This window comes from Phalaenopsis equestris, unplaced genomic scaffold, assembly GCF_001263595.1.
Source record: "Phalaenopsis equestris unplaced genomic scaffold, ASM126359v1 Scaffold000002, whole genome shotgun sequence".
NCBI classification, from domain to species: Eukaryota; Viridiplantae; Streptophyta; class Magnoliopsida; order Asparagales; family Orchidaceae; genus Phalaenopsis; species Phalaenopsis equestris.
Window position 1 is genome coordinate 33,880,961 of NW_018164444.1, and position 27,577 is coordinate 33,908,537.

The window sequence follows — 27,577 nt, forward strand, 5'->3', positions numbered from 1 at the left end:
AGGTCCCCAAACAAAATCTAACAAATTGTAGTATGTGATTCTGTTGCTTCTATCATGAACCTAGTAAAAATTCCAAGACATAATTAGTTTTACTTAAAAGAATACAATTATACAATGTATCAGTGAATTAAAAAGTTACTTCAACGTTCGTTTGGTTTGAACTATTTTGAAAATTCTTCTTCAATCTTCTTGATTACAAGCAAGTCAACCCTTATGTTCAAGTTCTCGGTAAATAACTTGCGGACATCATTATAAATTGTAAGTTCGAGTTAATTGGTAGCGTGTTTCGGATAATAACTGAAAAAGTTTTGATTAAATTAAATCTTATTGTATGCATGGTTGTATTTCATCACAGTTTGGTATAACATACAATGTAGTTGCTTGAAGGTTTCTATTGTTGAGGTTGCGCATACCATGCCTATCTAATGGTTCATATGATATCTGAAATATGAATAATTATTGTTGCGAAGGCATCTTAGTGACAATTGCATGCGTATGTTGCCATTAATCAATGTAATAAGAACAGAAATTAATTGTCTCCTATAATAAGTATTCCTAGCTTATCGATTCCTCCGGACATGTTTTATTCTTAACAATCTTTTTAATTTTATTTAGAAATCTACATTGCAGATTCAGTTTGGAAAAAAAAAGGATATTAGTTCATTCTAAAATAAAAAAAAACAAACATCTCAAAGGGATATATCCACCTGTATTTCACTGAACCCCCCAATATAGCCTCATAACACATATGTATGAGTAGATATTCCATTGATTCAATAATACTGGGAGGAAATTTCCATTTGAGCTTGCATAGAATTAACGAAATACTCACGTCAAGACATCTCAGAGAATCAACATTCAGAGTGCATGCTCACAACTTCCTGAAGAATGTACTGATTTCAATCAATGGATCAAATGTCAGCTTTGGCAAAGCATTGAATGCAATAGGTAATAAACACTGCGTTAAACTATTACAATCATAACTATTCATATCAAATATTTTTTTGTCCCCAAATTGACACATCGGCCTATCTTAGAGTCACAACTACTTGGAAACTTCAAAGAATGCAACCTCTCAAAGATTTTTTTTTGTTGATCGATTTATGACAGTATGTAGCTTTGAGCTTTATTATTTTATCTGCTTGTCTCTTGCAGTTCTAATCCTCTAAACTTGCACTCTTCTTTCAGGTCAAATCTTATTTTGATGTTGTCCTTTGTTTTTTCGTTGATATCCAAAAAAAATATTAAATATATCATCAAAAAAATTCTTCTCAATATGCATAACATCCATATCATGCATGATCAGATTGATTTTTTAATATGAAAGATCCCAAAAGATACTTCGTTTCATCTAGTTATGTGTAATGTCATAATCTGAAAGATGACTCGGGGCAAATTCTAGCCTCAATGATCTTTAGCACTTCACTGATCATTTGTCATATATTACTTCCACTAATTCTCTGGAGTTGGTGATCACATGCTAATAACCTTCGATAACAATAAAACCAAGAATTTTTTCTTCCATGCTACAAAGTAAATGCTTCAGAAATGTCCCTATAGTAGGGAGATCTCAATTTTTTGGGTGTGCTCCAATCAGATATCATCCCATAAAGTCGGGAAATCAGTGATCCACATAAGAGCAGCTCTAAGTTGAAAAATTTGTTTCGTTGCAATGCATAAATCAACATACTGGTTTCTCACATTGCATGTAGCTCATCTATAAAAGGCTATAATTACACGTCAATTTTACCCTTTTAAGTTAACCTAGTACGATCAATATTAGAAATAAGAACGACATGATCATACACATATTAGGTAGAAATTATACGACGTGATAATAACAGGCTAACATGAATATTGTGTTACATCTAGGAGTGTAAACAAACTGAACACAAACAAATAGAGCTCTTGTTCGTTTGAAATTAATTTTGATTGAAATAGGCTCGCTCGAAATTGTTCGTTAAAGATGTTCGTGTTCGTGTTCGATTTGTTCGAAATAAGTTTGAATTGTTCGAAATGTTTGAATTGTTCGAAAATATTAAAATTTGTTTGCATGTTTGAATTGCTAAATTATTATAATATTTATATTAATTAAAATATTATAATATTTATATTAATATAAATAATACTGATATATTATTATTGTTATTAATAATTTATTATATATTATAATTATATGATTTAATTATTTAAAATATGATAAATTTAATAAGAAATAATTATTTTTAAAGTATCCTAAATTTTTTATATATAATTTTTTAAAATTATTTTATATTTCGAATAATAACGAATCAAACACAAACAAATACATCACTGTTTGTGTTTGGTTCGTCTAATAAACTGAACGAAAAAAATTGTCGTGTTAGTCTCTTTTGCTTATCGAACGAATCAAACACAAACTCCCTCGCGGACCGAACACGAACTGTTCACGAACAACGAGCTTTTTTGACAGCCCTAGTTGCAGCATGACTATAAGGTGTAAACCCACTACACATAAATTAAGCCTAACATTGTGTGGTTCTATTGTAAAATATAGATAATTGTGGTCGAAGTGTCTCCAAGCTTCACCGGCTGAGGGATGAGTGATTGTACTAGCACTAGCAAATCTGGTTTTATGCCATGTCATGCGGAGAGTTGTGCACATAGAAGCAAATAGTCGTTGGAGCCGTGGAATGAGTGTAAAATAAAGACTTTTGTAAGGAGTATTCTTCTGATTTTTTACTCTCTCTCCCTTGGTTTGAACCTACAAACATAGTAAAATATGTATTTAGTCTCGTGTTCATCTTCTCTGTAATATAACATACAATCGTTGCTGCATCAATTTTTCTTTTTAGATAGTAGCACCAATTTTGTCACTAACATTTTAGTTCCGTACAAATCTTCTGAAACTAAATTATCTGCAGGGCTCGTCTCCCTTAATGAGGTTACCTGATTAAAGCATTCCCTAGGCATGTTGAAATCAGATTTGATACTCAGCATTCTCAGGGCGACCGTTCACTCTGTTCGAAGGGTCTCCTTCTCACAGTGCTTGTTGTGCAACATTTAATAATTCATAGAATTGTTGTATTTCATTGTTTAGTTCATGATCATTATCAGACACACCCTCAACAAATTGAGGCATGCTCACATCATCAATCATTTCCTCATATAGCTTAGAATCATGAACAGTTAGTGGCATAACTTAATGAGGCTCTTGTATGACCGTATTGAACATCTGGTTCGAATTTACCATGTGAAGTCAAATACCAATAATCGGGTTTAAATCCTCTATGGTATAAGTCCAACTTCACTTCATCAGATGTCATGTATGCTTGATTCTTGTGCTTCGCATATGTGTATCAGAACCTATCTTCTAAAAGGTAAAATGGCAGTTGTGATGCGACATGAACGACCTTTTGAACACCAGCCAAAAACTCGTTAGTTAATCATTTTCTCTTTGGATATAATCGGTATACATTCACGATTTAACGCTTCAAATATCCATATGTATCATAGATGTAGCTCTTTTGATTGGTACAACATCATTGTGTTTTACTGAGTGTCATATTTTTTAATTAAATTCTAGCTCAATTTTACACCAATATGAAATTTTAGATTATAATCTACGCATTTTACCCTAAAGCTTAGGCCACGTACACATTATACTCGAAACCCTAATCCCATAAATCCAAAGAATCAACCAATTAACCTATTAACACCCAAACTAACCCATTAACCCACCAATCTATTAAATTACCACACTATTATCTTTACCTTTAACCAAACAAAAATAAACACTAGCCTATCTCCACCCTAAACTTACATAGCACAAATTTCTTATGTATTTACATATCTCACTAAATTTTCATATTTACATATTTACATACATAGCACTAATCTTATATATTTACATATCTCGCACCTAAATTTACATGTTTACATGCATAACACAAATTTCTTATGTATTAGCATATCTCACACCTAAATTTTCATATTTATATACATAGCACAAACTTCTTATATATTTACATATCTCACACCTAAATTTTAATATTTATATATTTACATACAAAGCACATATTGTCATACATAGTACTAATCTAAAATTACATAGCACGAAATTCTTATGTATTTACATATCTCAAACCTTAACTTTTATATTTAGCACATATCACTGTGAACTTATTTAAAAGCATGAAATCCATATACATTGCATACCTAACAAAGGAATGCGAAAAAAACTTAAGCAATACCTATGTTTTTTCAGATCTAACACTTATGCAAAAAAAATAAAAAATAAAAAAATACTTATGCTAAACCAAAGCATAGGTATTGTTTTTCAGATCTAACACTTATGCAAAAAAAATAAAAATAAAAAAATACTTATGCTAAACCAAAGCCTGGACGTGTGGAAGAAGATTTCTCACCTTGGATGAGGTTTGAGCGGTGAATTGGAGCTGAAATTGTCGGAGAAGCTCAGACGCAATGAAGGAAAGCCGAATGAGAAGCAATACCTATGTATTTTCAGATCTAACACTTATTTTAAGGCTTTTGCATCGGCTTTAGCGTCCGCTAATGCCCACGCTAATTAGTAATTTTAGCGTCAACATATGTAGACGCTAATTCGACGCTATAGTGACGCTTTAGCATCATCCACTCGACGCAACTCAGTGTCGATTCTGTTGGGAATGGGACTTTGGGTGATGTCAAACAGACGCAAAATAGTCTCTAATTTTGTGTCTGAATTATTTCCGACACTAATTCTGATGCTAATCCACATTATTCTCGTAGTGTTACCTTCAGCTCACAAGGATTGAATTTCATATCGAGTAGGTCTCTATATTCACATTCAAAATAATTTCACGCTAGTAAGGATGTCGTTCGAGTCATTTGTTCATGTTGTTTGACCTACAAATGTAACAGTTATGACCATAGTCCTCTAATCAAGAGGTTGTTGCCAAATGACACAATTATATTACGGTCAAGACCGCATCATGTATGTTCCCCAAAGACTTTATTTTCTTTTAGTTGTGAACCATAAGTTTACATTTGTTTGGCATAAAACATTCTGTTTGCTAAAACCGGCTCAAGTTTGTCCCTTTAGATAAATATCCACCACAGATCTACAAGGGTCCCTTGGATCACGCAACCCATGATTGTTCATAAGCATTTTTCAGTCAAGTTGGGTTTAATACCTCCTCTAACCAATTAGATCAAGGATCACGACGACCCAAAATAATAAAACCATAAGATCTTGATCGGGTTTGTCATCATTTCTCCCATCATTTTTTTTAAGCTCAAAGCGATAAATTTTACAATTTAAATCATGTATCTGATGTTATTTTATGTTAAATATTCAATTCTTAATTACTAGTCTTAATTAAAAATGCAATCTCATTATCAGAAGTGTTAACTAACCAATAGGGGTACGCGCCTATGAAAATTTCAAACCCCAGATTAAAAAGTCTTCACAAAATGAGGGTGAAATCTTTAGATAGTATCTTATTTACTATTTCATATGAAAGTTGACCTGACAAACTCTCAACACGACACAACAGAGTGTCTAGGGAGTTGAATTTTTGGAGCCCAAAAATATAATCTTTATTGCAGAAATCAAAAGCCAAATTCTCGAAACCAAGAAATAGCAACATATAAAATAGCTCCCTAGCAAAAACGACTATAATTCTAATTCAAATAATATCAAGATAGGGGCCCACACGCCCAACAGCTAATAGGCAGGAAAATCTTTCCTTCTAGGCTCCACAACATGCAATTTTGTTTTGATCAATCTCATCTTGTCATGCATCTTGTCTGCGTTATTCTTCTGGGGAGGAGTGGCTTCTTCTTCATTTCCTGCACAATTGGGTTCTCTAAGTATTGTGATAAATCTGTTGAATGTAGTAAATATCTTAGTTCTCTAGTAGATCAATTTTGTAGACATTATTAATCTTTCAAGCAATCCGGAGGAAATCATCAGCCCTTAGTTTGAGCTTTCTAAAGTATCTGAAGAGAACCTATTCCTTCGGATTAGTACCAACTTACCTTCCTCAGCTTTTTTTGACCTTTTGCCTCCTGATATTTTTATTTATGCTTATCCATTTCTTTTTTTTTTTCCTTGTTCATGCAATGCTAAAGTATCCTTCGCTCTGATCTTTGCATCAGTGCTAGGCTCAATAGTTAGAAGTAGAGGAATTAATTTTAATGAAGTATAGAGATTTCTCCCATAAACTATTTCAAAAAAGTTGTGACCTGTAGATTGACTAGTAGACTTGTCTCTTCAAGTATTTCTCCTAGGCGGCAGTGTCTTTGTCTTTCGATTAGGATTTCAATGGATATAGGATTGCAAATCAAGGGTGATCGGCTTAGATTTAGGTGGTATGTGTCGATGTAAATTTTTAGTGGAGGTAGGAAATTTGGCTTGTGAAAATTTAGGGTTAGAGCTAAGAATTGTGGTTGAAATGGTTATGGTATGTGGTAGGGATTTTTTTTTTTTGTGAATTTTGATTTGGGATCAGGAAAATAAGTTTCTAAAGTTTAGGATTTATCGAACTCAGATACCAGATGTTAGTGTTTTAGGGCTCCTACAAGTTTTTGGCAGGCAGATGTAGCGAGGGATGGGTGGGGAATAACAAGGAAGTGACAATAGGGGTGATTGACGACATTTGAGAGGTGTTATGGCCTTAAATCTGTTGTTGGCAGCTATCTCTTTTGAAAGTAGTGAAGGGGACAATGAAACAGTGCCGTACACCTTTTGCTCTTACACAATCTATAAACACAGCATTTGTAAAAAGAAAAAAAAACCATCATTCATTTGGTTAGAAATCAGAGGGATAATCTCCAAAACACACAATCATACTAAATTATCCAACATATTAATTTTTTTTTTATTATTTAGTCCATTGGTAATCTTGTTTCTACTCTTAGACTGTTGCGAAATCACAAAAATCCAATGATTATCATCCTCAGTTTGCTATCCCATAGTTGTGGGATCGATTCTGTTATTATGGGATCTATTCCACGATTGTGGGATCGATACCGCAATTGTGAAATCGCACAAGTCATGGGAGAGCAAGAGAAGCTCCCACATTAGTTAGGAGAAATGGAGAGATGGAAGCATGCTCGACATTATGAAAGATTTAGAATGATTCCTTTTATCTATGTGATTGAGCGGATGATTTTATAAATGTGGTTACTGATTATTGCATCATAGCTAGATTAACATTGCACGATAAAGTTTTCAACTTAATTTAGGGATCAAAGTTAATCATGCAATTATGATAAAATTTATATTCCTATCTGGGTATATTCCTCATTTTGTCCATACCAGGGAGAAAAAATCCCACAATTTTGAGGCGTTTTTGTGTTCAATTAAGATTAGTTTTGCCTTCATATATAATTGAGTTGTGTAAAGTGTCAAAATAGTCCACTGGCTATTTACATGGGGCCATTTTAGTCCCAGTCTATAAAAGTGTCAAATTAATCCCCAAATTATTTAAATTGGGATGAAATCGTCTTTTGTAGGAATTATATCAGCCCATATTAAAAAATTCTTGATACTAAAATGACCATCTGCATGGATTTAGGAGAATTTTTTTTGCCACTTTTATCTAATTGAATTCTTACTTTTAGTGGAAAGTGCTAGATGGGTTGAGAATAAGTAGAATTGTTTCAAGCAAAACTGGGAATGATAGTCTGCAAATAAGACAATAAACCACAAGGTTGTCAAGGACAAACTCAGTAAAAGAGGTGTCTTGAGGATAACAGTTTTGGAAAAACTCAATTCTATGAAAACTCATCATTATATAAGAAATGAGAAATTTCAAAAAGTAGGATCAATCAACGAATAAGAGTTAAGAGTTCTAGCTGTCACACTTCAAGCAGCCATTGAACCAAAAGAAGTGCTCGACTCCCAATCATTATGGTACAATTCTGTTTAATTTTCACGCTTCATATTCATTTATATTAGAAAACATTGTGCTTGTATGTCAGTTAAAGCTGTCTTTTATGCCTGGAATATGTTTGATAATGTCATTAGAAGATGAAACGTATGCAAATAGAAAATGTGTTGTTAAAAATAATATTTAAAATAGAAATTTGATGGTAGAATTAATTTTGATGCCTATGATGACTTCCATGTGATTTTGGAAATGTACTGGTTAATCCAATATTTTGCTATTATTATTAAATATTGGAAGGAGTGAAAACGTGTAATAAGAATTGTTGAATGGATGAGAGGTGATGACTTTTGTTTTTTTTAAGGCAAAGATTAAAATGTTAAATATGACTGCCCATGAATTAAAAAAATTATGCCAATTGGAACAGCGTTTTTTTTTTGTATCTTTTGAAGAACTATATGGATTGTCACCTTAAAGAGAAGCTAAATTAAAAATTGAATTACAATCACGAGCGTCAATAATTTATAAATCACTTTATTGTATGGCCTTGAAAGAATTGCTAGAGTTGAAATGCTAATTGCAAGAATGGATGGATAAGGGATTTATTAGACCAAATAATTTACCTTGCATGCACTTGTGTTTTTTGTTGGGAAGCAATATGGATCTGTGACAATGTTGATCGATTACTGTGCTGAATAGATCAACAATTAAAAACAAATATTCATTATTAAAGATTGGTGATTTACTTCATCAGTTGAAGTGTGCTATTATATTCTTCAAATCAAGAGCAAGATATAATGAGGTCGAAGTTAAAGGAAATAAATATAACAAAGATAACTATTGAATCAAGATATGATCACTATAAATTTCTAAAAATCCTCTTCTGGTTAAGAAATATATTTGCAATTTTTATGGATCTGATCAATCTGATTTTCAAGTGATATATTGATTGGTTTGTGATTGTATTCATTGATAATATTTTGATATACTCTATGACTGGTTAAGTTTTTACTGATCATTTAAGGGTAATTTTGGATTTATTGAGGAAGTATCAGCTGTTTGTAAAACTTTAAGGCAGTGTCTTTCGTTAAGAAGTATTGTATTCCTGGGACGCCTAATAAGTGGTGAAAAACTCTATTTGGATCCTCAAAAAGTGTAAGCAATAATAAAATGACACAAACTAAAGAATGTTATAGAGTTTTGTAATTTTTTTTTAGTCGGACATTATAGAATATTTGTTATGAGTTTCTCACAAATAGTTTTGCTTTTGTCCAAATTTATAAGAGATGTTAAATTTGAATATACAGAAGAATGTGAGACTAGCTTTCAAAAATTGTAAAAACATCTAATGATTGCATTGTTGACCTCCGTCTTTATTTTGTTGCTGAATCGAGCTAACATTTTAATGATGAAGGTCTATTAATGAGATAAAACTTGAATTTGAAATAAATTACTTTGATCATCGCCGAATCTGATGAAATATCACTCGTTCGTAAAATAAATTTGTTATAAAATCCCAATTTTTTCTATTATGCTTTTCTTTTAATCTTATTCTTATTCTCTTAATCATTCCTTTTTTTCTTCTCATCTTTCTTTACCTTTTTTTCCTTATCTTTTGTCATTTTTTTCTTCTCTATGTCTTACTTGAGTTTCTTGTTTCTCTTCTGTAATATTCCGTTAAAAGATAATTCGAACCAGATTCTATTAGCTAGAGGGGAGGAGGGGGGAGATGGAGTGTGAGGGTGCTATATGAGGGATGAAACCTCCATGCAGAGCTTTTAGTGAGAAAAGGGAAGAATCAAAGGGCCTTGCTATACTAAATCGAGAATGTGAATTGCTAATGAGGGAGAGGTGATTGGTTGACACGCAAATGTGCCCGCAATGATGTCATGCGAAGCCAAGTTAGATGCTAGCGATTAAATTCGAACAAAGATCTACATGTGACTCTGGAAATTGGGCAGGTTTGAGCTTAAGGAGAGCAATTTAGTGCAGACACAAGATAGGGCATTGATCGAGCAGTAACCCATAAACCCTAACTTTAAAAGTTCTCTCTTATTATTAGTAAGCTGTGTATTTGGTGAATATATTTAAGTTGAAATGTAAGTTTTTTTAGGTAAATATTTCATGAAATTATTAGCATGTGTTTTGAAATTATAGAAACCTATGATGTACATTATTGCAAATTATTGAATTTAATGGTCTAGTGTTGTGATCTTTATTAATAATGTCTATATTTTGAATTTTTAATGAAATGATAGTTTGATTAAATTTGATTTAATCAGGAATATGAAATGACATTGTGGGAAGGAAAAGTACAATAATTATATGGGAAATTTACTTACATAGCACCCAATTCTTATGCATTTACTTATCTCACACCCAAACTTTGATTTTTACAGCTAAAGCGCCCTTACCTATGTATGAAAAGGTGGAAATAGTGTAATTTATAAAAAATAGGACTTTTGCCGCTTTTTGAAAGTGATATACATCTTTTCATTGGTTTAAAGTACTAAAGTGCCATGTATGTCAATATGAAAGTATAGATGTTAGATAGTTAAATACATAATAATTGTGTGATAAGTTTGTAAATTTCTCTTTTAGTTCGATTATATGCTCTTAGCTGTTGATGCTATCTTTTTCCTTATGCTTTTTTCTCGGTTCCTGTAACAGTTTTTTGGCGGCTTCATTTCGCAGTAATTCTCGCAGGAGGGAGTTCGATGAACCCAAATCTTTGAGCTCATCTTTTCTATCTCAAACAAAATCCATTGATGCTCATGATCCACTTCTTCCTATCGATGATAGCAGCACAAACTTAGGCAAAGGCTTTGGGGAGAGTCAGTTAGAGATCTTCAACTACAAGCATGGCATACTGATATTGCATCTTCTTGCAACTCTTATGTTCATTCCATCTCTGGCTGCTTGGCTCCAGGTATGCAACAGTGCATTTTCTAAGTTTTTATTTTGGAAGATTTACAGACATGCCAGTCAACTCTTATGTATTTACATATCTAACACCCATGCTTCAATTTTTACATGTCTGTCATGGCGCGGGCACACAAATAGCTCTGTGGGTGTGGCCTAGAGGGAGCCGCAGGCTTCTCTCGTGATGTCCTTCGTCCGGACCAAACCTGTTCAGACCTGGGAGAGTTTGGCCTAGAGGGAGCCGCAGGCTTCTCTCGTGATGTTCTTCGTCCGGACCAAACCTGTTCAGATCTGGGAGAGTTGATCAGCTCTCCCATGAGGGATTGACGCCTCCTTTCCATTAGAGCCTAGAGGGAGCCGCAGGCTTCTCTCGTGATGTCCTTCGTCCGGACCAAACCTGTTCAGACCTGGGAGAGTTGATCAGCTCTCCCATGAGGGATTGGCGCCTCCTTTCCATTAGAGGATCAAATCGTAATTGTCTAGGGCTTATATATGTGGTTCCTATTTTTAGGTTTGCAGTTTTTGGTGATTTTCTGTTGGGACTGAAGTTGGTGTCTCCAAGTGATACAAGAGTTAATCCAAAACACGACATAATGGAAATGTTTATTGTTGAATTCAAATAGTACGACGATGACTCTTCGCCATAAACAACATGAACAAAACGAGCAAGTACAACAATGACTATGCAAAATAAGAATAAAAACAGAGAGCTCTCGGGGGACTGGACAGCAGCGGGAATGGTTAGCGGTGGAGTAGAAAGTAGCAGGCTACGTTGGCGGTGGACTGGACAGCAACCAGAAGGGATTGCGATGAACTGGACAATAGCAGGAAGGATTGGCGGTGGACTAGACAACAACAGGAAACTGATGCGAGAGTTTTTTCAGGGTCGTGGCTTTATAGTAGCTACAGTATTGCGGCCCAAATTTCCTCTCTTTTTCATTTCCCTTTCTTCCTTTCCTGTTCTATGATTCTCATATTTATTTCCTACCCATTTTTTTGCTTCCCTTTTCTATTTCCTTTTTCATGAAATCCCCTATTATAAATCCTTTCCTATATATTACTTCATTTTTATTTTATTTTCTAATTGAAATAGATGCCTAATATAAGCCCTAATCCCTCATATAAAGGAGGTTTGGATAAGTGCAATTTTCTGAGTGCTGCCTTTGAGGTATTCTTCCCCTCTGGGAACTATATCCGATGGCGAGAAGATACCAGTTGTAACTCGTTCAAGGTGGTGACTGTCTCCAAGGGTTCAAATGGTGCTCTAGTTGTAGCTCGACCCCAAAGAGCCGTTTTATATTTCTGCAACCCTTATTGAAGTCTGTGTTATGTTTTGATGTTTGTATTGTTATTTTGTTGTCATTTATTTTCTATTTTGACGAGTCATGTTATAATCTTAGAAATTCAACAATAATATTATTATTTCTGTTGTGGTTTGGGATTCCTCCAATATCATTTGGTATTAGAGCTAGCCCAACACTAGTCCTATCCTAGGGTTCCCTAGCTCCGCCCCTACCCAAATCACCCCCACCTAAATTTTTCTAGTCTAAAAACTGCGACGAATGAGGTTGAAGCTTCTCCAACCCCGGAAGATTGATGCGGGAGCTTTATCAGGAACACGACACTGTTTTCAAGGGTGTGACCCTGTAGTTGCTACAATACAGCAACCCAAATTCCTCCCTCCTTTTTTTTTTTGTTTTTCTTTCTTTTTTCCCATTTTTATGATTCTCCTATTTTATTTGTTTCCTATTTTATGTCAACCTTTTCTATTTCGTTATTTTTTCATGAAATCCCCTATTATAAATCCTTGTATGTTATATTGCTTCATTTTTATTCTATTTCCTAATTGAAAGCATTGCCTAATATAAGTCATAATCCCTCTTATATATAGGGGTTGTTTTGTGCTTAGTAAAGAAAATTTGGATGAGTGTAGATTTCTGAGCGTTGTTGTTGAGGCATTCTTCCCCTCTACCGACGAGAAGGTGCTCTGACTATAACTCGTCTGAAGTGATGACCGTCTCTAAGGGTTTGTACGATGCTTCAGATGTAGATCGATCCCTAAGAGGCATTTTATCTTTTTGCAACACTTATTGGAGTTTGTGTTGTTTTTTTTTATCATTTATTTCCTGTTTTGACTAGTCCTGTTGTAATATTTGAAATTCAGCAATAATATTATTATTTCTATTTTGGTTGGGCTTCCTTCGTTATCAGAAATGTTGGCGGTGGACTGGACATCAGCCGAAAGGGATCAGAGTGGACTGGACAACAACAGGAAGGAATTACAGTTGAAGTACCTTCTCACCGCTGGGTACTTCCCTAGGAAGGGAGAAACATCATAGAGGTAACAAACTGAAATTAGAGACAAATCAAGATTGCTTCTAAGCAAGCAAAGTGGCCTTTATATACTAAGTGCTTGTAGATAGAAATAACAAGTAATATAAAAGGAAAGAGATGGAATAGGAAATAACTAAAAAAGACAAGGAATTGGAATAGGAAGGGATAGAAAAAGTTAGGAAATGTAATTGGAAAGAGATGAACTAGAAGATTCAAGGAATTAGAATAGGAAGAGGATATAAAACGACAGGAAAGAGAATAGGAAGGGAATTCTCTCTAAAGGGAATAAAATAGGCAAATAGAAGGGCGGAAGGGGCGACGATTCCCACTCCTCATCAAGGTCGGACAGTCCAACCTCCTGTTGGACCGGGATCTATCCTAGCCAGTTTTCTCAGCCATCCCGTAAGCCCTCACATCACCAAGTCTTTCCTTCTTGGGCTGTATGCAAGGGCGAGTGGTGCTCCGACCGTATCTCGTTCCGCGTTGGTTATTATCCTCGACTTGTCTGTCTGCCACAACCTTCACTCCACAACCACCATCCGTCCTCCCTGCTGTAGCCTTTGAACAACCGTTCTTGGATGTCTTTTTTGCAATCCAAGCACATAGCCACCTATTTTCTTCATTCCGGCTTGTTGCCTTGCAACAAATCTTTTTCCTTGCTACCGCTCACCGGAAAACAGTAAGCCTGTTGTTCTCCAAGCTCTTCCAACTACTCCTCGCTCTCCTACTTATTGTCATCTTCCAGAATGTACACCCATTCCCATCCCCCTTACTGCCATCATCCCAGACAGCCATGCCACATAAATATATGTTGCTTGCTTTTTGTCCAGAACCCGGAAAACCATTAATTTATTTTTTTTTATTTACAGATAACTTCGTCCACCATCCCGTCGCCTTCTAACTTCTAAACCCTCCCTAATCACCTCCACCACCCTGGATCCTACCCTAATCGTGTGTCGTGTGTGTTATTTCCTATTTCCATTTAGTCCATTTGAGTGTTGTAATTGTATTTGCCTTTCCCGTCATTATTGGTTAACTCCGGTATCATGTCATCTTACCTATGAATGATAAGGTGTATTTCACTTTTTAAAAGTTAAAATAGTGCTATTTTTTTTGTGATATGAAAGCTTTGGGTCGTATCAATGTAAAAAGTAAAATTTAGGTATTAGATTTAATGATTGAAATGCCCTCTCACTATTTTACGTCGGGTCATTTTAGTCCCGGTGTATACAAAATTGTCGAAATACTCCCCAGAATTTTTTAATAGCACTCTTTGGAGATTTCTTTAGCACATATTAAAAGGGTATGAGGACTAAATTGAATTTTTTTATCTGATATGAAAGATTTGAGTAGTATAAAGGGGCCATTTTGGCACTTTTCACGATGTATAAATACATAAGAATTGGGTGGGTATGTATGTAAATGCCCCTTATTTTTTTTTTCTGTGTGACAACCAATTGATAAATTAACTTATGAAATGGATCTTACTTGTAGACCATTTGAAATGAAGCCATTTTATTTTTTATCTTTTTGGCTGAAATGCTTTTTATTCTTTCTTGTCTTAGAATATGCCTAATTAGCTTCTACACACCATATCCTCTGCATTATTTGCTTTCTTGTCTGGCTATAGATGTCTCTCATTTTATTCATTATTAGCCTGATAATGGACTTATGATGGATTGCTAGGCTACATGTAAATCATTTTCTGAATTTTGCTATAAGAATCTATTAAAAATCACTATAATGGAGGAGGGTGGGTCGCATTTTGTCTGCAAATCAGTGATCCTATACATTTGGAATCCTGAGGCGCTGTTCGGTACCATACTATTAATGGGATGTAGTCATGGATTTAACTTAAATCCAGCGAAATACCAAAAAAATAAAATTAAATCAAACACTTCGTTAAATTGAATTTTCTCAGGTCCCGTCTTTTTGTTCTCGCATTCCATCTCTTTTATGATGTAAATCCAGATTTGTTAAATCTGATTGCGAGACGGATTTATTTTATCGTCGTTTGCAAGCTCCTCCGTCACACACTGGAGTTGATAAATTCAGATTCATCGGATTTAGTGGATTTGATAAATCCTATTTAATGTAAAAGCCAAGTTGCCGCCGAACACGCATGTCACATGCATTACTTTGGTTCTATTTTCTTAAGATTGTTTGAAATATATGGTTGTTGTGGTTTGAAAATATAAGAATGGCACTAATATTTTCATTATTTTATTAATTAGTAGTTTTCTCATCGATTCAGCTGCATGTTTATCAGTTCCATGTCCTAATACCTCGACAATGTCTATGATTTGAGCTTTATTTTCCTATATATTTGCACACGTAAACTTTATTTTTTTTACATTTATTCCACCCAAATCATTAATATTACATCAGCAAACTTTTATGCTAACTTTTTAAAAGTGAAATACACTTTTCATGCATAGGTAAGTTAGAGTATATGTAAAACTTGAATTTTGAGTGTCTAGATATGTAGACACATAAGAATTAAGTGGCATGTATGTAAATTTCCCAAGAAAATTTGACAAATATGAATATGCTACTTCATTTCATGAGAACTCAACAATAGCAACAGCCATTTCTCAACACAACAGAAATCTTGCTAACCTTAACAACCATTCAAGGAAGAAACATGTCATAATACACTTCATATTCATAATTCGCAGCTAAATTCAAATTATCTACCTATATATACTTTTTTTTTGAATTTACAAATTTACCTTGATTTCAGAGAATTGGGATGGGATCGAGCTTCCCAGGGTTCATCGACTCTTTCGTATGTATTGGAATCATCCTCCATGGCCTCTCTGGATCAAGACCAGATAACTACTTCCTCTCAATCCCCATACCTCTTGCCCGACGAAGAGAACTCAGTCTAACCCAAGTTTTCCTCATCTCCGGATACTATTCCTTCCTATGTGCTCTCGCTTCTTCGCCTTACAAAGCACTCTACGCCATGGCTGCCGTCGGCATCATCTCCGTCGCTTTCAGAATTATTGATCGATATCGCCATGCAGGAAACAGCCATCACAGAAATAACAGAAAGCATTCTCACAGACATTAGTATAGATTTTGGAGGATTTCAAACAGTTTGTGCTATAAAAGTTTTTATTTTTATTATTTTTTTTCTATTTTGAGATTCCATGTGAGAGCATTTATGGAGTTTTAATTATTGGAATTTTGGCTGGATCAGATTCTTTGTGTAGTGATAGGAGTTTCAGAATGTGTTTATTAGCATAAGTTTCAGAACTGTTCTTGTCAAAGCTGTGAATTTTGCATCTATTTTCTCATTTTCGGACCTATTTTGGTTATACTTTTTCTTCATACCATATTTTTTGTGCAATGATTTGTGTTCAATTGGATTTATATGTATATTTAGTGAAATTTACATGCATAACACAAGTGTGTGTGTGTGTGTGCGCTTTAACGGAACTGTCGATCAACCCTTAATGCGTTAACTTTTGTTAGGTGTGGGAGCCGATGCGGTGTACAAATAAATTTGAGTAACACCTGCCTTGAGGAGACATTGAACCATCAATATGTATATTTAGTGAAATTTACATGCATAACACACAAGTGTGTGTGTGTGTGTTTTAACGGAACTGTCGTTTCGTTAACTTTTGTTAGGTCTGGGAGCCGATGCGGTGTACAAATAAATTTGAGTACCACCTGCCTTGAGGAGACATTTCACCATCTGGGGATTCAAATCCGATACCTGAGGGGACTTACGACCTTCAGAGAGGCTGCTCTACCAACAGACCACGAAACACAGAGACACAATTCTTATATATTTACATATTTAACGCTCAAAAGTTGGTGTTTATACCTAACACTTTGGTGTCATGAACATGTATGAGGAATGTGTATTTCACTTTTAAAAAAGATGAAAAAGAAAGTGATGACGATAATTTTGTTGTGATGTTGAGCGGTATTGTTGTAAATATGAATGTTTAGGGGTTAGATGTGTAAATATATAAGAATTGTGTGATATGTTTATAAATGCACCATTTTTTAAAAAATGTTAAAAGATGATCAAAATTGCATAAAATATCATGAGAAATTATTATTTTTAATATATACAGATAAAAATAAATAATTTAAATATTATTTTTAAGTGAAATGTCAAAAATAGGTTGTTTGATTGTTTACATGAGATGATTTTAAACTGAGTACCAAATTATAAAATTAGTCATCAAATGTTTTAAGTTAGGGTTGAAATATTTTTCTTTTGTTATTATTTCAGCCTATTCTTAAAAGATGTAAAATAATTAATATTTTTATATGTTATGGGATTAAAATAATCACATTTAGGTGTTTTACTCTTTTTAATTGTATCATAAATAAATATCTTATTTATAATCAAATTTATTATTATTATTATTTTGGGCAAAGCATCATTTTATTTAATTCACAATAAAAAAGAATGATGTTTGTCAATCAATTATTTTCATAGCTAAGGATTCCTTCACTTATGTATGAGAAGAAAATGCAACTAAAGTCATCAAACATTGATTATGTTAAAAAAGATGTCTTTGTAGGATTAGAGCTTTTATTGTGTCATGTTAACATGAAAGAAATGAAATATTGATAAAAAATTACATGTTATCATGACATGCATGAGAAAATGAATTTGTAGAGCTCAAAGGATGATACTTTTAACTTTGAAGAAGATAACTTTTGGTAGGTGCCTGATTTTGAGAATGAGACTTATTAAGTGAAATCCAAATAGCCACATGTGGCATGATTATAATACTAAAGATAATGTCTTTAAAAGGTTTGTTGTGATCTTTAAAGTTTGAATTTATTGATTAAATGTTGGATGTCAATACTTATAAACCTCGTTGTTAGCGCCTACATTGAAAAAATCTAGAAATGTTATTGTTTTTACGTCACTAGATGACAACAATGAATTATTTTGTGTGGTATTCGTGAGCTGAGTTTGAATCAAAGAAAAAATAAAATGATTTCTTCAAAATAAAAATAGAAAAAATATAGGTAATGCCCAAAAGGATTTGATATGAGAATGTGGAATTTGAATATGATTTTTAAACGAATATTAAAATTTAATTATCAAAATTGCAAAAAAGTAAGGAATTTATTGTGATAAACATCAAATGCATATATGAGCCAAAAAAAAAACAATGTTGTAATGATATTGTAATTAGTTGAGTAGCTTTTGAAATTTGCATTTATATAAAGAGTCATTAGTGAAGTTATCGTTTCTAGATTCACTTGAACTTGACAAAACAAAGTATAATTTGATTACTTTTTGCACTTAAGTTGACTGGAACCTAATATGAATTATATGTAGATTGACTTAAATTCAAATGTTTCATGTCAATTCAAGTTATGATCTTTAGTTAAGTTTAATGTTGACACTATTAGTTTTGATGGATCACAATTCCTAAGATTTCAAACTTCATTAGTTTCAAATGTTTCATGTCAATTCAAGTTATGATCTTTTGTTAAGTTTAATGTTGACACTATTAGTTGTGATGGATCACAATTTCTAAGATTTCAAACTTCATTAGCTAATTATATCCCACAAGTAAAATCTAAGAACATTTCTCGCTGAGATATACTATTATAAATTATCAAATAAAATATAATTCTCTCATCGCACTATTTGAAAATCAAGCTTTTCCATTAGAAGAGATGATAAACATAAAATAATTAAAATATCATATAAGGACTTGATCATGGTGTCTATGAAGTTGAGAGGGTGTATGTGTTCAACTCAACAGATGCTGAGCAAGACTATGTGGGTTCCATAAAAGGAGATATGTAGTCACATGAAAGTTGTCAAGGAACCCTAGGATAAAAATGTGAAGGTAACTTCTTAGAAGAACCTCAAAAATCATGAAAAGAGATAAGCCTAACATAAGGGTACTCAAGAGGAAGATGGGTGTAACTGCTGCAAAACATTTGAGGAGAAATTTAATGCGTTGTCCATAAGAAAACAAAAAAATACATGAATTATAGGACTTTGGAGTATTTGATGATTCTATATTATCATAGAAGCCTATTAGATCACAACAGATTAGTTGTGCAAGAAGATGAGTTGGGTACAAAACTTCAAAATTTAGATTAACCTTGACCATTAGACAAGACAATGAGTTAAGGTTTAATAGATATCACATAATGGGGAGTCAAGAGAATGAATTAAGTTATGGTGTTCCTAGTTCCTTGAGAGGGACCCATCTAAAAGTGCAAGCAAGCACTATTTGGTTGGTACCTTTCTCAAAGACTAAATCTAGGAGAGGCTTAGAACCAATAAACCAAAATGCAATGCTCGACAAGAGTTCAAGAAATCCAAAATGTGTAATTGCTTCGACCATTGATGCAGGAGAGTGAAACGTACAACATTATCATGATAATTATCATATTAAGTCTAATACCAATAATAATTATATATAAAACTATATTTTAACCCACTAAATAGCTTCTCGTGAAATAACTCAACCCATCTATAAGATGTTAAAAAGTAGAATAATAGATCTTTCATCCTCTAGATAGAAATGCCTTGAAACTTAACATGTTTAAATTTAATTATACCTCATTATATCTCAATTCAATGTAACATTCATCACTCAATATAGAGAAAATAGGATGTACAATCTTTGCCCAACGTGTAAGATCACCAAACGTAGATATGAACGCCTTTATTTAGTTAATGATTATAACTTTTAAATAATCTACATCCTTATAAATCTCAAAATTACAACATGATCTTAAATTAATCTGTATTTGTTGATTATCGTATCGTGTGACATTCGATATCTCTAATTATTGGTCCAGACAATACACTAAATATAAATAGCATAATTACCTTAGTGCAAATTGGTAGGACTAAAATAAGAAAAATATAAATTTACAAGAAATATGAATGAAATGAATCATAATGGTAGGTAAAATGCACAAATAGTCATTAACTAATAATTAATCAAATAAAATAAAAAACAAGAACATTCAATTACCAAAAAATAGACAAAAATAAAATCATGAAAAGGGGTCCACCTTATCTTCTCCGCAGACAAACGCAACGAGCTGCTGCTCTTCGTCCCCGTCCTATCACTCTCTCTGTGGTTACTGTGAGGGCTCGGCTGCACTCGCTGGATAGAGAAGCCGTGTTGAGCAGCAAGTGACGGATGAAGAATCGAGGGCATTTGGAGACGAAGCTTGTGGGAGAAGAACCAGGTAGAAATGTAAACAGACAAGTAGTGGCCCTTTGATCTTTCACGTTTGATGCATTGCTAGAAATTGCATGAAGTGCAATTTCTGTTTTATGCTGTGAATGATTTCTCATGGGTTGTATGGTGTCTTATTTGGGCAAGATTTAGCTTAATCCTGTCTGATTTGGGGATTGTTTATATTAAGTTTGCCGTTTTTATATATCCCTTTTCAACTCTGTGATTAATACTATTTAAATTCGTATTCTGCTCAGTTTTGCCTTATATCCAAGATTTAGTAAATCTTGCTGGCGGGCAGATTTACAGGATTTACACTAATTGAAAGGGGGTGCGAGTAATGGAGATAGCCTTCCTCGGACACTTCGATTACGTCGCAACCTTCCCAGCTAGCTTCAATTTACTGTAGGTGAGGGTTTCGGGGGAAGAGGGGGAAGAGGGGGTAGCAAGGGCTACTTGAGAGTAATCAAGTTAAAATTTCTGCTTTAATTTGCTTAATTAAAAACTCTTTACTAGATAGAAATTAATATAGATATTATTAAATTTAAGTTGTTTTTAGTTTAACTTTATTTAAGTTAATTATAAGAAATTTAATTGCTTACCGATTAATGATTAGATAAAAGGATATCTTAAGTTAATTTTAATTTTATTAATTTAATTACAATTGAAATAAGCTTGGTAAGTAATTGATTCGTGATTAGTTAATGAAAGTTGAAGTATTGATTAATGTTTGATTAGTTTAGTGAATTCTAATTAATGATAATATAACATAATAAACAACTAGTTAATGATTAATAATAAAATAGTACTTAGTGATTAATTAGTTTAACATAATTATTATTAATCATTAACTTGATAAATAGTTGATTGATTAAGAAATAATACAAATTATATTAAACTAAATGAAATTAAATTAAGTTAGTCTTAGTAAGTACATTATCTATATGTAATTTCAAATTCATATTTAAACTAGCAAACTTAAATTTTGATATAAGTTACTAAACAATTTCACAGAATTTAAATGGATTTAACATTTCTTTCTCCCTATAAATGATGAACTCACTCTTGTCCTCAGTCATAAATAAATCTGAAAATGAATCTACTACTCCCCTAAATCCTCCCACAACTCCCACCAATTATGAACTTCGAGTGTAAAAAAACAAAAAAAAAAAATCCAATGAGCATGTAAGGTATAATATGCATAATCAGGAATGCAAATTGCTATAACCAACTTCACACGTCCTAAGTATTCACGCAGGTTGGGTCAACACATCATGAGAATCAAGAGGAGTACAAGAATGCACAAAACATCCGAAAGAAGAATTTGCAGCTTAAGAAAAATTATCTTCCTCTTACTTTTTTTTTTCAAAATATGAATAATATGCAGACCCCAAATTCAATCCAAGAGGTCTTATCTATCTCTGTTTAGGAAAAAAAGTTAGAAAAGAGAAGATTCTTGCCCTTGAAAAGAATGATATCTGGATCACAACTCTGCCACTTGGGAAAAGAATTGTAGGGTGCAAATGAGTATTTAGTGTTAAATACAAAGCATATGAGAGCATAGAAAGGTTTAAGGCTAGATTTGTAGCAAAATGGCTCACTCAATCCTATGAGATCGACAACCAGGAGACATTTGTACCAGCGGTGAAACTTAGCATAGTAAAAGTATTATTCTTATTGGTTGTCAACTAGAACTGACCTTTACATAAACTGGACATCAAAAATATATTTCTTAATGGGGATCTTGAGGAAAAAGTGTATATGGAGATACCTCTAGGATTAAAAAACAACACAAATAATCAGCTAGTTTGCAAGCTAAAGAAATCATTGTTTGTGTTAAAATGATCTTCTAGAGCATAGTTCAGAAGGTTCACTAAGATTATTCCTGCCAATGAGTATTATCGGTGTCAAGATGATTACACTTTGTTTATGAAATCAAATTAAAAAGATATGATAGTCATCATTGTCGTGTATATAGATGACATTATTTTTACATGAAATGACATAAGGAAACTTGAAGCAATCAAAAGAATGATGATTCTTGAGTTTGAGATCAAAGATCTTAGAACTTTAGGATATTTCCTTGGAATGGATGCGGCTAAATAAAAAAAAAAGGCATTGTCATATCTCAAAGAAAATATATATTTGACTTGTTAAACGAGGTAGGAATGTTGGAGTGCAAACTAATAGATACTCATACGGATCCTAATCGATGAGCATCAAGAGGAGATGATAACACCCCAATTGAAATAAGGAAGGTATTAAAGACATGTGGAAAAGTTATGTATTTATCACATACAAAGACCTGACATTATTTTTTTGTGGTTGTAGTGAGCCAACATATGAATTATTTCAAATAAAAATCATTTAGAAGTGGTCTTTTGAATACTAATGTACCAAAAAATGATTTCAAGATGTGGATTGATATTCAAGAAAATTGAGAACCATAACATTGAGATCTACGCTAATATTAGCTAGACAGTAGAACGGACTGACAAAAGATCTACCACGGATTACTGTTCATTTGTACGTCGTAACCTGGTTACTTGGAGAAGTAAAATGCAAGTTGTGGTGGCAAGAAGTAGTGTAGAATCTGAGTATTGTGTCCTTAACCCTAAGAATTTGTGAAGGGGACTTGCTAAGAAATTATTGGTGGAACTACGTATGGAGAACAAAAGCACTATTAAGATATTCAGTGATAGTCAATCATCCATCAGTGTTTCAAAGAATTCAGTACACCCTGATTGAACCAAATATATAGAGATTGACAGGAGCTTCATCTCTAAGAAGCTCAATAGAGGGGTTGTCCATCTAAGCTATATCCCAAATCAGTATAAAATTACTGACATCCTTACCAAGGCTCTTTCTCAACACCACTTTATTTGGGATGTATGATATATACAACCCAACTTGAGGGGGAGTGTTGATATGTCTATACCTATGGACCATATGGGTCCACCCACAATTTAGAAATTATTGATTTGTAGTTACATTTGAGGGGAAGAATTTACTCTCCATTAATTATCCATTATTGCAATTTTATTTCTTTCCTTCTTATCATGATGATTTGAATTTCCCTCCAATTGTATTAGGGTTAGTTTAAGTTGTATATATTTGTTATTTGCATGTATTAATTTAATGAGAAAGTTAGAGAGTCTTTCCTCTAAGAAAGTTCTCCTAAATTTTACAATAATAATTTTCTTCCTTGAATAAATAGTTTTTACAACAATTTTATCAATTCAGTAAGCCGTTAGAATGACCTGCAATAACCTCATTTCATTAATTTATTAGGATGCCACAGTTTTTAAATTACATTAGTGCATGCATATACCCACAAAGAAAAGGAAGCTTGGAAGGTTTCATCTATATAAGCTGAGCAATTGCTTGTTATAGATCACTCATAAAACTTGAAATTAACCGTTTGTTTTCCTTCCCGGATTTCATAAAATTTTTCACTTTTGTTCATTTAATTTCATCATAATGGCATTTTAATTTGTCTGGTGAAGCTTATCAGAGTAGTACGTACTCTAGTACCGTGGCAGAACATGGTGTAAAGTTAATCAAGACTGCAAGCCAAGAAATAGGGGAGGCAACTGTGCATCCGAAAGAATTGGTTCATGATTGGCCTACCAAGGTACAGCTGATTTATTATAGTAAAATTCTTGCAATTTTTCGTCTACTAGCTTTTTAAGAGCAGACGAGCTCTGCACATCTATGAATGTTTGAGCTACATTGCATTTATAAAAAGAAAAAAAAATGATTATCATACATACCACTTAATTCCTATATATTTACATATCTAACACCTAAACTTTAATTTTTACATATCCATATGCCACCTTATCATATGCATGGCAATTTGTATTTTACTTTTTGAAAGTATTTAATAGTGGTATTTTTTATTTGATGTTAAAAATTTGAGTGTTATACATGTAAATATGAAAGCTTAGGTGTTAGATCTGTAAATACAAAAGAATTATGTGGCATTTATGTAAATGCCCATATATATATATATATATATATATATATATTAATTGCCGTTTGTCGCGACACTTTGGTAATGCAGACTAGCGTAAGTCCCCTGGAGTCACGGGTTCAATCTCGTCCTAGTGCATCTGCCTTGCAGTGCGGGATCGAGTTGTTAGGCACATGAGGGTGGCTAGGGGCTCATAGCTTCCGGCCATTCTTTTATAAAAAATTTATATATATATATATATATATTAAGATTGCTGTGATTTGTTTGGTACTAGTTGGCAGATTTCTTTTCAATAGCCAATGCATTAAATAGTCTTTACTAGGATTTTTGGAATAAACAAATATGGGCCTTGATGGTATTACTACAAAATAAATGCTATCATAGAGTTGAGTTGCTGATCCTATTTTTCGCTCTATGAAGAAAACGTGTTATGCCGACTTAATCTGCCGCAGGTACGACTCTCCACACAACTAATGAAATCTACAACGGCGCCAAGAAAACATAAATTTTAATTTGATGAATTTCATAATTTTTTTTTATTTTTGTTCATTGATTCTTAGCTATTTTTAACTATTTTTCACTCTCCTTGATTGAATTAGATTTATCATCCCAAGCAGAACATTTTTTTAGTGTTGGTTATGCTTATAAAGCCTAAGCAGGAGTCGATCATTGTTTTTTTCTCTAAAATTGGTAATCTTTGGTGGTTTTCCTTTTCATATTCTCTACTTATTGATATACTCAGTAGATCATTTACCCTTTTATTTATTGAATTTTCCTCTCAGTCCTTGCATGTCATTACACCATAGCCCTCATATGGATAATCTAATTTATATTTTTACTCAACTCTTTATTAGTATTTTGAAAAATGACCATGCTGTTCATTTTGTGGTTATCTATTTTCTTGGTCACTCACTAGCTTATGAAATTTTATCTTCTTGGTTTACAAGGAGCTCTCCATTAAATCCGAAATTCAAGGAAACAATTATTTCGCTCCAGGGAGGGAACATAGCTGTTCCATCTGCTTACTTGGGGGGAGTTGTCCAACAGTTCGTTCCAAAACTAAGTTGATGGGAACACTCATAGAAAAAAAACATCCACAAGAAGCCGAATCTGTCTTTCATGGCTTAGTAGAAGAGCATAAGCCTTCTTTAGTAACATATACAACTCTACTAACTGCTTTGACTGATCAGAAGAAGTTTGATTTCATTACATCATTAATTTCTGATGTGGAAAAGAACAATCTGAAGCCTGATTCTATATTTTTTAATGCTGTAATTAACGCCTTTTCTGAAGCTGGAAAGGTTGATGAAGCCTTAAAAACCTTTCAGCAGATGAAAATAAGTGGTTGTAAATTGACTACAAGTACCTTCAACACCCTCATTAAAGGTTACGGTATCGCCCATAGGCCTGAAGAATCACAAAAACTTTTAAATATGATGTTATCTGAACCAGAAGCGAGCCCAAATCGGAAAACATACAATATACTAGTCAAAGTTTGGTGTGACCATGGGAACCTGAGCGAAGCTTGGAATGTTGTGCGCAAGATGTCTGCTTCTAGCATAGAACCCGATGTTGTCACCTACAACACCTTAGCAAGAGCTTATGCCAAAAATGGAGAAACAAACAGAGCCGGGGAGATTTTCATGGAATTGGCGAACAATATTTGTCCCAATGAACGCTCACTCGCTATTATTGTTGGCGGCTACTGCAAGGAAGGGAATATGAAAGATGCGCTGCGGTGTCTGCACGAAATGAAGTGTATTGGAGTTCACCCAAATGTTATTGTCTTCAACACTTTGATTAAATGTCTCATGGATGCAGAAAATATGGCAGGTCTTCATGAAGTAAGTACAAATTTTATGGTGTCTTGTGTTTTTTTCTACAGTGGCACAAATTTTCTGCCCCATTATTTATATGATATTTTTAACTTGAAAAGAAGTAATGTTTGTTTAAATATGGTCTCTTCCTAAGTTTGGAGACCTATTGGTTGCTACTGCTGTCTTTGGGGAGCTTAAACTCAACTTCTTTTTATGTGAGTTATGTTTTATCTAATTGAGTTTGCTCTCATATGCCAAAGTTCAGTTCGAAAAAGTTCTGAATTCAAGCTGCTTTATTTAGTTATAGGGGCATTTACATATTCTATATTTTACATAGCACACAAACTTTCATGTTTACACACATAAAACTCAAATCCTTAATATCAAATTAAAAATAACGTTATTGTCATTTTTTAAAAGTGAAACACACCTTTTAATGCATAGGATTAGAGAACCACAGTGCTATGTATGTAAATATGAAAGTTTAGGTGGAGATATGTAAATACATAAGAATTGTGTGCTAGGTAGTAAATTCCTCAGGGCATTTACAGACATGCCACACAATTCTTATGTATTTACATATCTAACACTCGAACTTCAATATTTACATGCATAGCACTCAAATATTTAAAATCCCCTCAAATTTACCACTATCACCTACTTTCAAAAGTGAACCACACATTTTTCATGCATAAAATTTTCACACCAAAAACTTATGCAAGCATATATGTAAGTTTACATATTAGACATGTAAATACATAAGAATTATGTGATATGTAAGTAGATTTCCATAAAATCAATACATTAACATAATTAGTACGATTTTATTCGATCAGGTCCTAACGATGATGGAAGAAGTCAGAGTTAAACCTGATATCGTCACATACAGTCATCAGATGAATGCCTGGGGCTCAATGGGTAATATGACTAAATGCATGGATATATTTCATAAAATGTTGCAGGCAGGAATAGCACCTGATGCTCAGGTTTATAGCATTCTTGCCAAAGGGTATGTTAGAGCAAGAGAACCTCATAAAGCAGAAGCCCTTCTTGCTGAAATGGAAGAATTTGATATTCAGCCTAATGTGGTAACCTTCACCACCATCATCAGTGGTTGGTGCAGTGCTGCTAAAATGGATAATGCGATGCGAATCTTAGCCAAAATGCACGAACACGGAGTCTCTCCCAATATAAAAACGTTTGAAACACTTATATGGGGTTATGGAGAGGCAAAGCAGCCATGGAAGGCAGAAGAGATTCTCCAGATGATGAGAGATGCCGGGGTGGTTGCAGGAATTAACAGTATTGTTCTTGTTGCTGAAGCCTGGAAAGCTGTTGGATTGCAGAATGAGGCGAGCAGGATATTGAAATCCTTCGATGATCGAGAATCGAGATTTTTAAATGATTATCCGTCGAAGAACTCAGAAATGGTTCATCAGAAACAAAATTTGGTCA

At 33.5% G+C, this 27,577-nt stretch overlaps 2 protein-coding genes across 5 annotated transcripts in view; both read left to right on the top strand.

Moving 5' to 3' along the window:
* The window catches only part of LOC110022858, a 60,115-nt gene extending 43,029 nt beyond the window's left edge, over positions 1–17,086 (top strand). For 2 of the 4 annotated variants that reach the window (XM_020721987.1, XM_020722011.1), the window contains exons 17-18: positions 10,545–10,803; positions 15,874–16,420. In XM_020721987.1, the coding sequence (XP_020577646.1) occupies positions 10,545–10,803; positions 15,874–16,206 (592 nt within the window). In that variant the 3' untranslated portion in view covers positions 16,207–16,420. Of the gene's footprint in view, positions 1–10,544; positions 10,804–15,873; positions 16,421–16,769 lie in introns of those variants that run through there. The other 2 variants (XM_020722002.1, XM_020721995.1) reach the window with 2 other exon arrangements.
* Positions 17,087–20,183: 3,097 nt separating this feature from the next.
* Positions 20,184–27,577, top strand: LOC110036149 (pentatricopeptide repeat-containing protein At5g25630-like; the record flags this gene model as incomplete). Its single annotated transcript, XM_020740525.1, is given in 4 exon segments — positions 20,184–20,339; positions 23,836–23,963; positions 25,253–26,149; positions 26,959–27,577. Coding segments are annotated over 4 exon segments (1,693 nt in total), but the record flags the coding sequence as incomplete, so codon positions are not given.